At 39.3% G+C, this 10597-nt stretch overlaps 1 protein-coding gene across 1 annotated transcript; it reads right to left on the reverse strand.

The window, feature by feature from the left end:
• Positions 1 to 3597: 3597 nt before the first annotated feature.
• casp3a (caspase 3, apoptosis-related cysteine peptidase a) lies at positions 3598 to 10597 on the reverse strand. The gene is made up of 6 exons (XM_026171440.1): positions 10261 to 10597; positions 9767 to 9906; positions 6119 to 6247; positions 5808 to 5983; positions 5602 to 5710; positions 3598 to 5486 (listed from the first exon to the last, which is right to left on the reverse strand). The coding sequence occupies exons 1-6, from the start codon at positions 10323 to 10325 to the stop codon at positions 5257 to 5259; spliced, it is 849 nt and encodes a 282-aa protein (XP_026027225.1). The 5' UTR covers positions 10326 to 10597; the 3' UTR covers positions 3598 to 5256.

The raw sequence follows: 10597 nt of genomic DNA on the forward strand, positions 1-10597 counted from the left end.
ACGTGATTCTCCAAAAACTGCATATACCTTTTAGCACTGATGGTATCTTGGTGTAAGCAGCCAAGTTAATAGGTACTAACACAACCCTATAGTATAAGAGATGCAGCCCTTTGAATTAATAACAAGTTGGACTATGGTCTCTCTCCTCTTTACTCTGGAGGATTCGGCATCCATGTTTTCCAAAAAGAATTTCAGAATTTGATTCATCTGTCCACAGAACAGTTTCCTGATTGCATCACTGCATTTCAAATGAGCAGAGATGATGGTAGTGTTTCTGGATTGTCTTCTTGTTTGCATCATAGAGCTTTAACCTGCAGATGGCACAATGAACTGTGTTCACAGACAGTAGTCTCTGGAAGTGTTCCTGAGCCCATGCAGTGTTTTTGATGACAGCATCACACCTGTTTTTAATGTAGTGCCACCTGGGGGCCTGAAGATCACCACAAGATCACACTGGGTTTTTGTATATTGTCCCTTGCACACAGACATTTGTCCACATTCCTGGGATTCTGTAATGAAATTATGTATGGTAGACAAATCGTTGCAATTTTATGTTGTTAAACGTCATTCTGAAATTGTTTCACAATCTGTAGATGCTCAATTTTCAGCTCATCACTACTTCTGAGAAACTCTGCCTCTCTAAGATGCTCTTTTTACACCCAGTCATGTTACTTGGCTACTGCCAAATTAAAAAATTATAAATGAGACAATATTTGTCGAAAGTTATATTTTCTCAGTGTAAACGTTTGATTTCTTTTCTATGTTCTATTGTGAAAATAAATATGTGTTTAACAGATTTGCAGCTCATTACTTTCTGTTGATATTTACAATTTACACATGGTTTAATTTTTTATAACTATACAGAACACACATAGACTTTCACATAAAACATTAAAAAACAGATAAAACACACAACACAATATGTAAAACATAAATGGTCATCAGTGCCGTTTATCACTGCCACAGAAAACGTAGTGTGCACCGGACTGAAACAATAATGATTACAGTTAGACTCCAGATATATATCTGTCTGTATGTTAACAAAGTGGACCACTGCAGAGACGAGTTTTCTCTATATAGTGTTAAAAATGCCTTATTATTATGCAATCCAACAGTACCATAAAATAAACTATCAAAATGGACCATATATCATGCACTTGCTGAACATTAAGCCATTAGATAGCCAGGTCTATAAGATTTTGGACAAAGCAAGCCTTGCATGGTTTTTGCAGGTTTGCCTGTGTGAATTTTAAACCAAACAATTAAGGTGTGACTGAAGGGCAGATTTAAATGAAGATGTTTAACAAAAAAATCTGAAGTAACTGCGTGGGTATTACAGACATTTTTATAGACAAAAATTGTACAGTTGACTCTCAAGTAGATTTATATTTTTTTCATGTTTCCTTGTGATTTCTTTACAAACCAAGCAGATAAAAAATGTGGATATGATTCGAAGTGTTGAATTTGTGTTTGGTAGCTCAATATGAAATCCAAAGAGATGCTGATGCAACTGGAGGAGGACATCATTAGGCTGAAAAACACAATAAAAGAATCAGAGAGACTGCAAAAGCTCCAGGAGTGGCCAAATAGACAATCGGGTACATTCTTAAAAGGAAGGAATGCACCAGCCTGCTCAGCAACACCGAAAGGCCTAAAAGACCACAGAAGACAATTAAAGTGGAGGAGTGCTGAATTCTTTCCTTAGTTAAAAAAAATTCATTCACCACAAGACAACACTTGTAAGGAGTTGAGTCATAATATTGCAAAACTCAACAAATTAAGAGATGTCCTTATGAATGTAAATAGAGAGGGTTTACAACAACCACTGGTGACAATTATCACCAGGAAGGCCAGATGTCTGAAAATATCTAAAAGAGGCTTTGCAGTTCTGGGTGGAAATAAATCTATGGGCAGATGAAACCAAGATGAACGTTTACCAGAATGACTGGAAGAGAAAAGTATGGAGAAATAAAGGAACACTCGTGTTTATTAATGACCTGACTGCTGATAGACGGGATCCTCCAGGACAAAATGCCCTGATGTTGTCAGGCATGGATAGAACCAGGTAGGGGTGAAACTACTGAGTATTATCTTGAATTACTGCAAGGATTTACATCAAAAATGATGAGGCTGCCACAAATTTTTTTCATTTTTATTTTTGGTTTGCCTAAGAATTCGGCCTATTCCTAACACATTACACTGTCCATATCAGTATAGGTATCCAGCATGATTTGAGATCTGAAGTTTTTAATGTGTTCCTTTAATTTTCTTTGAGTAGTGTTTGCCCAATTCCTGACTTTTTTTTGGCACCTGTCACATTTTTCAGAGCAAACAAATTTTAATATTATAGGAAAATAACATGCAAAATAAGAAAATGTAGTTTTTAAATGATGATTTCATTTATTAAAGGAGAAAAGCTATCGAAACCTACCTGACCCTTTCTAAAAACGTGATTGCCCTGTAACCTTAATAACTGTTTGTGCTACCTTTGGTAGCAAGAACTGCAATCAGCTATTTGCAATAACTGACAGCGAGCAGTAATGGCCTTTTTAAAGTTGCGCAAAAGAATTTCAATCAGATGCCAGTACAGGTTTTGGAGTGGGAACGCTTTGAGGTGTTTGGGTTTTTGTTTGTTTGTTTTCTGGAGCCCTTTGTCCTTAAGTAGCAAAGCAGCTCCAGACCATCACACTATCACCACCATGTTTGACTGTGGGTGGTGTTATTTTTATGAAATGCTGTGTTAGTTTCACATTAGATGTAGCGGGACTCAAGCCTCAAGCAAAAAAGTGCAGAAAAAAGTAGTCCACAGAATATTTCCCCAAATGTCTTGGGAATCATCAAGGTGTTTTTCTGGTAAATGGTGATCTATCACATGGATGCCATTTTTGTTTATTCTCTTTCTTATTGCTGAATCATGAACTCTGACCTGAACTGAGGTGAGGCCAGCAGTTCTTTAGATGTTCTGGTTCTTTTGTGACCTGATGAGTTGTTGATGCGCTCTTGGAGTGATTTTGGTCCTGGGAAGGCTCGCCACCGTTCCAAGTTTTCTCCATTTGTGGAAAATGATCTCACCGTGGTTTAGTGGAATCTGAAAGTCTTAAATGGCTATGTTGGGGGAGGGAAATTACTTTTTATATCATACAACACAGTGAATCTAATCACTGCAGCTAGAAATTATTACTTTAGGTTCAGTTATGCCATATTTATTTATACTATTAGTTTCAGGTATCAAAGTTAAGATAAAGCATTTTAATCACTGTCGATTGTAAATGTATAATTCACTTGTTTGTGGGAGCAGTTTCAGTAAAGTGCATTTGTGCTCAAGACAGTTTTATCTGTCCCCGGGTCTCAAGTTGCGGTGGTTCAGTTTTTCTCACCTACAGGCAAATCTGGAGAAATCCTGCATATTTAAACTCAAGGCATCGTAAAAGCGGATCTTTTACTGTTGTTTCAGGTTAGCTCTTGTTATGATATTCTGAAAAAACTGGAACGAGTTTGCCAAGAATGTGTCAAAAAATGGGTTTGGTAATCTTTGGTGCTATGAATATTCTTGCAACGGATGAGCCAAAACTAAACAATGAAACCAATTCCACAGCACAGAATACAAAGTGGTCTTTATTTTGCGTGAAAGACAGTTCATCAACCTTACATCACAGCTGCTTACAAAATCACGATTTTACAAAAAAGCCAAATTGAGAAGTGCGTGTCAAACATGCAACGATGAATTATTTTAACAGCGTAAGTGACACATACAGCTGGCTTGCTGTACATAAACAATTGCATTCTCATGATTTGTCACATGTAAAAACAGCATCAATGTGCAATCAAACTGCTTCATCTCTTATGAATTAGTTGATATTCATGGTGACATGAGTTTTGCAGAAGAACTTTTACTCAGTTTGCTTGTGGTTATTAAGAAAATTGCATCACTGAAGTACAAAATGTCTTTAGTAAATTTGCATTTCATTATTAATTATTAATTTTTTAAAAAAGCCACCATGAATGTTTCTTTAAGGCTGCAACCAAAAGCTTTTTTCCATCAATATTCAATATTTCTTTTACTGGCTCATTGTTTGTGGAAAAAGGCACATCACTGATCCCTGAAGCCAAAGTGAACATATTCAAAGATCATGTTTGGTCTGACCAAACCTCTTAAGTTTACGGGGAAAGGATGGTACTACACTTTGTGTCTACACAAGATAAAAATCAAAGTGAAAGTATCACCTGTCTGAACAAATCCGTCTTTGTAGTTCCGGTTGTCTGGCAAATTAAACTAACCACATCCTGAAATGTCTAACACTTTGCACCGTGGACTGCCTATGAGGTTAATCGGCCCAGTCAAGAAGCCATGAAAAGAGTAGTGAAATAAAAAAGTTCAAGTATGTCTAACGTGTTAAAATATGGCTCAAAAGACAGCATTGTGCGGATTGCTGAGCACTTCCCATGCAGGCTATTAAACCTGTTTCCCCATCAAAGATTTTCACAAGCAAGAGAAAGAAATAGACCTTTAGAAAAGAAAAAAAAAACCCAGAAAATTAAAAATGTAATTCTGAGCTTTCTAACCCACATACATTTAACTTACAGGATGCTCTTGAATTTGCTACATAATAATTTACCCACCAGGTTCAGGTGGTGCTTTCATTCAGGCTTTGCACAACGCATCAGGTACCGATCCAGTGAATGACATCACTCACACAACAATGGAGACAAATACAAATGTAAATAGAGACGAAAACAAAAAAGACAGACCATCTTCGTGCTTAGACACTTAAGTTACAATAGGCTCCTCATGTATGAGATATTGTTGCTGGTAGACAATCAGCCCGTCTATGGTTTCATGATTACACAAACGCAGAAGGTCAAACTTCCTATCAAACTGACTCACAACAGTGTTCCCTGAAATGTGCAGTGTAAACAGCAAAAAGGCATCTACGTGTAACACACTCAGCCCGGAAATTCAAGCTGTTATTACTTGTAGACATCTGTAGGTTTTATGTCATGTTGGTATGTGAAAAATAACCTTCCTTTTGGTTAAAGGGCCTGCTGCTGGGGTAAAAGTGAATGCCAGACTTAAATAACTACTCAACACTGAAAAAACTTAATAATGCCAAGGTGGTGAAGCATCACTGACATTTGCATCGTGTCTGCCCTCCAAGCAATATGAACGTTAGAAGAGATATCGAGTTGCAAAGTGTACATTTAAATAAAAAAAAAAAATTCTAGCACTCCCAAAGCCTTTCTTCTAGTTTTCTGACATTAACGAGAAAAATACATCTCTTTGGTCAGCATCGACACAATACAGGGGATTTGTTTCTTTGCATGAAACCCCGGAGAATTGGAGGCAGACTCAAACTCTACTGCCACCTTGTGGTTCACTCGGGTCATGATGTGCAGGATCTCCAGTTCTTTTCCGTACTTGCTGATCATGTCGCACACCGACTGGATGAACCAGGACCCAGTCTGAGTATTCCTCCATGAGTAGTAACCTGTGTGTAGATGAGTCATGGAATATGCTTTGTTCAAATACAATATTTCTTAAAGGAAACAATATGCAAGCATGCAAAAACAAAGACAAGAAAAAGGAAAGGCCCTTATTTTAACCTGGGGCAGTGGAGAAGGCGTAGAGGAAGTCTGCTTCCACAGGGATCTTAACACCATCAGTTCCGCTGTCTGTTTCAATGCCTGGATCCAGATTTGTACCTCTGCAAGCCTATTCAATGTCAACACATGCACAAAAAAAGAAGCAGCGTTCGTTTACAGGTTTGCAGGTTAGAGGAAGTGGACTAGAAGAGAAACCACCACGGTACCTGGATGAAGAAGAGCTTGGGTTTTCCCGCCAGTGATTTACAGCGATCGCCTCGAAAAAGTGAAGTTAGGTGTTTGAGCGCTACTGAGCCGTCCGTGCCGAAGAACAAGTCTTCATCCCCGTGACTCAAAAGAATGCAGACAAAAGAGGCTGAGTTGCTGTGATCTTCCTTGGATGCTTAAAAAAAACAAAGAGATGGATAAATGAATACACGTACAGCTGATACATAACAAAAGCATGTGAAAAGAGTCAGTAGCATGAGGCTTATTTTTAATTTTACGAGTAGCAGTGGGAGGTTTAAATCATTCTCACCAGCAGTTAAAACGTTCATTATCTGATCAACTGTCTGGTCATTGTACAGCTTCACATGATAACCTAAATTTTTAAATACTCTCATGGCGTTGCCTGCATCCACGTCAGTACCGTTTCGCTGATTCATGCCTGGAACACACAAAACCACAATTCTGGTTACTTCAACATGAAAACCATGTGCAAGACAAATCAACATTTCCTCCTTCTGAGTGTACAAACAAACAAACAATATAAATGGAGCGCATTTTGATTTAGCTTTTCCACACGACAGCCGGGCATGAGAAACCTGACTGGATGTAGCAGGAGGGAGGTGTACTGCAGCTAAACAGCAGCATCTTCAATTTCTTCTTTTAACACGCTTCTAAGTGTTGTACAAAACCACATTATCGGTCCGTTTTATATTGGATTCTGTTGGTACAAGGGTTTTTTTGCCACTAGCAGGTCAGCATTAGCAGCATGTGCTGTTCGGTGTGCTAGACTCAAGCGAAGCAGGAGCGAGTCTGCATGGATCTACCCAATGACTTTGGTGTTAACAGGCGCACCTATTCTTACTAACGCATGATCTCCGCCCATCTTGAGCAGCAATGAGCCAGAAAATAACAAAACCTACACAGCTGTAAAGAAACGAAAAAAAAAAGAAAAAAAGACTGCTTTACAGTCACACTGTCAGGGCTTATTCGTCATGAGGCACCTGAACAGAAAAAGAGCTTTGTTATTGTTCAGGTAACACCTGCTCCTTTCCGCTAACTAAACGACGAAGTACAGGATCAACCACTACTGATGTTTACTTGACTCGACGTGTTTGCTCTGAGAACATCGAGATGCATGTTGAATACGCAGTCGTGTGTGCCCTTTTAGTCCTGCCAGACAAGTTTTCAAAAACACAAATCTGATGGAATATTAAGACCATCACAGGACATTTGTAAAGACAGATGTAGAAGCTGACTGAGACTGGGGGGTTTGGGGGCACTTCTGATTTTTAGAGGGCAAAAAAAAAAAAAAAAAAGAGATATTCCCATTTCAGTAGATACAAATAACACATGGCTATACTGACAAAGATAAATGAAAAGCTGCCATTTGATGTTTATTTTGATGTTTATTCATTGCTATCACGTAAGGGACCTGAGACCTGTATATCCATCAGTATAGTCAGGTGTACATCTTGGGCTTTCTGGCTTTCTTTTCAAAATGATGGGCAAAACTTTGATTCAGTGTCCTCTATGGTTGGCAATAGGAGTTACTAATTCCTGAGTACTTCACTTTTGCTCAGAATTGTAGGAGATTCAGACTTATCGCAGTGTGAGGGATGAGATATTAGAGCAAGATGAAAGGTCAGAGAAGGACACACCAGCTTTCGAGGAGCCTGAACTCGAGCGCAATGATGGCACCAACCATCCGTTACAGTTTTAGGGCTCTGAACAATTTCAGAGAACATAATCAGCTAAAAGTTTGATTTCTTAAACTATTTAATATGTGCCGATTAATGATATATTTGCTAGAAGTGCATTAAAATGTATTGTTCCTTTCTCTGTCATTTACATTCCAACCCCACTGAAATGAGGTTAAACCTTTTTTCTTTGTTAAAACAAGAACATGAAAACAGGACAACACAGCCCACAACCACCAAGCCTGGAGGCCCTCTGATTACCTCAAACAGTAAAACAGCAAACAGGTTTTTGGAGAGACAAAAAAGAAAAAGTTAGAGAACACAAACCAGAGGGAAAGGTTAATCTCTGAAAGTAAATGGAAAAAAAGACAGTATCACGCAACCAGTATAATCATCTGAGCCTCAGAAAATGATAAAGAACTCTGTGCCAACACCCAAAAGCAACAATATTTAAAACAACTTCATTCCTAATAAAATCTACATTTTGAATATTCTCAAACAAAATACTCCACAGCAAATGTTGAACAGGAAGAGGAACTGATCAGCATACTCTCTTGTGGTGCCAGTCATCTTATAGATCACACCCATGCCTTGCGTGCCTGATCATACTTTGAGTCATGTGTCTGAACTTGCTGATGAGCCAGCTGACAGTAAAATGTGCTGGCAGCTCCCAAAACCTACTGTCATCAAATGCAAGGATACTTAACACGTAAACTGCAACAGATCCAACCAGAACATCTAATAAACCTGCAGTAAATGGAGGAAATAGGAATCCACAGCATTAAGGTTAAACCTTCCACACCTATAAACTCTCAAAAGGTGTAGAAGTGAGATGAATCACCTGGTTTCTGTCCTACATAGAGAATAGAGGAGAAGAGAAGCCACACTTTAGCACTGCCTCCACAGTGTGGGCCATTACTGCACAGAGTTCAAGCCTCAACGCAGTGATGCGACACGTTACCAAGGGAGAGCTTAGCATTGCAAATAAGCCCTAACAAACACTTGTCAACAGGCAGATGAAACGTGAGCCTTTAGCCTCAACACACACTCATACAACAAGGTGGCATCACCTCACATTTAATACTCAAAGAAGTCCCCTCCTCCAGCTTTCTACCATGCACACCCCTGTGTCAAAGGCGTCTAGTAAAAATGGGGGGGTGGATGTATTGTCAATAGAAACACTAGTATGGGAATGACACCTAATTAAAGTTTTAACAAAGAAAATTTGAGACAATGGATCCATTACCCAAAGTTAACCTTTACCATTAGTCTGGATTCACTTCCCTATGTAAATAGTTAACTCGGTGCACCACCCATACCTGTTTTTATTTACTAAGCATGAAGAAAACAAAGCAAATACATTTTCTAATGTGTTAATACAGCAACTGGTTTCAACAGTTGTGCAAACATTGTCCTCTATATCAGCTTTGGTCTCTGTATCACTAGTTTATTACTTCACGTAAGGGCCCTAACTTGGCTGAACAACAAAGTGCAATAAGAGCAAAACTGAGCTAATAAATAACCTGTAACCCACATAGTGGTTGCTTTTATGTCCAGATCCATAAAATATCTTGCAATGAACTGGTTGTAATATAAATTGCTAAAGCCCTGAACTCCAGCAGCACAATTCCCGCACACACATCCCAACACTTTAACACGTTTTAAGACCTTCATGTCAAATGTACAGCCATACTGGAGTGGTTTATGCATTCTCTTAGGAAGGGAAAGGTCACTGGTTTGATTCCAGTCGAAGACACAAATCCCTTCGGGGTTGCGTCAAGTGTAAAAACTCTGCCAAATCAAACATGCGGAGCTCCCTGCTAAAGTCACCCTTTGTGACAAGGGAGCTCTAGGTCAATTTTTATGTCTAAAGTGCATAATGGAGTTCAGTAGATCCAAGTTAAATTATGAACTGTATGCATGCAGCAGAACCCTGATGAGCTCTTTTGCATGCATAGTTCCAAAATTAAAGCCTTAATTTCTTCACCCAACTCATCTATATTATGCAGTGCTGGTCAAATCATCGCACATTTCACCTAAAGAGAAATGGATCATCAGTTTGTCTAATGTTACACACGTTAAATGTCACAGACCTGCTGTATATACCAAGTGTAGCTCTACAGCTTCTCACATATGTGACATTTTATCACCTTTCGATTTGCGCTTGAAACTGAATCAGGAAGATTAATTTTAGATGTTACTTACAGCTGTTTCGTTTAGAGTTTAAATTTCAGAAACTAACAGACCGCCCAAATGCTCACCTGTACTCCTGTCAAAGTTCTTGTTGTTGATGATGATACACTGGCCAATTCTGGGGAAATCGAGGCGGTATCTGAAGCTGTGTGACTGGGGCTTGGCATCCACGTCCATGGGGACAGAAGCAGACGAAGAGCCCGCTGATCTGACGGACAAGCCAACATTTAGTTTAGAAGTTTAATGTGTGATTAGAAACTCAGCAAATAATGCACGTCAGAGAGATGCTGCTGTAAATAAAGAAGCATGCAAAGATTGGACTACAGTTGCAGCTCCGTTATATCAAACGATCAAATAGCACAATGTTAAAGTACAGCAGAGCGTTAATACAGCAGTAAAAAAGGAGGAGAAGAAGAAGAAGAAGAAGACAAAACGAGCGGCTGTGATCTTTGAGGTCAAGGACGACAAACGGTTTCACTCTTACCCTGAACCTTCAACAGGATATGAACACAATAGATCGCAACACATAAAGATCGCTAACTAGCTTAATCCAGTGACTCACTGTTTTCCGTTGCCTGGCTTTGCGTCTGTATCGTCCACTCCAGGTCCGGATCCGTTTTCCGACATTTTTCACAGGCAAGTAATTAAACGCTAACCAAACAAATTCACGCTCTCTATGTGACAAAGAGAAGGCCTCAAAAATGCCCAGTCGTGCTCTGGCAGCGGATGTTCTCCCTTTACTGCTGCTGTGTGGTCCTGAGGGACTCTCTGCTGACTGGTAAACAAAAGATGCTGATGTCACTCAGAGATGCGCTCGTTTTACGTTCAGGGGCGTGCCGAGACGAGAACAGCTACAAACGTCCACGAAACGACTTCTCCAGACGCAAACAACATACGTT

Source organism: Astatotilapia calliptera, chromosome 6 (genome assembly GCF_900246225.1).
Source record: "Astatotilapia calliptera chromosome 6, fAstCal1.2, whole genome shotgun sequence".
NCBI lineage: Eukaryota > Metazoa > Chordata > Actinopteri > Cichliformes > Cichlidae > Astatotilapia > Astatotilapia calliptera.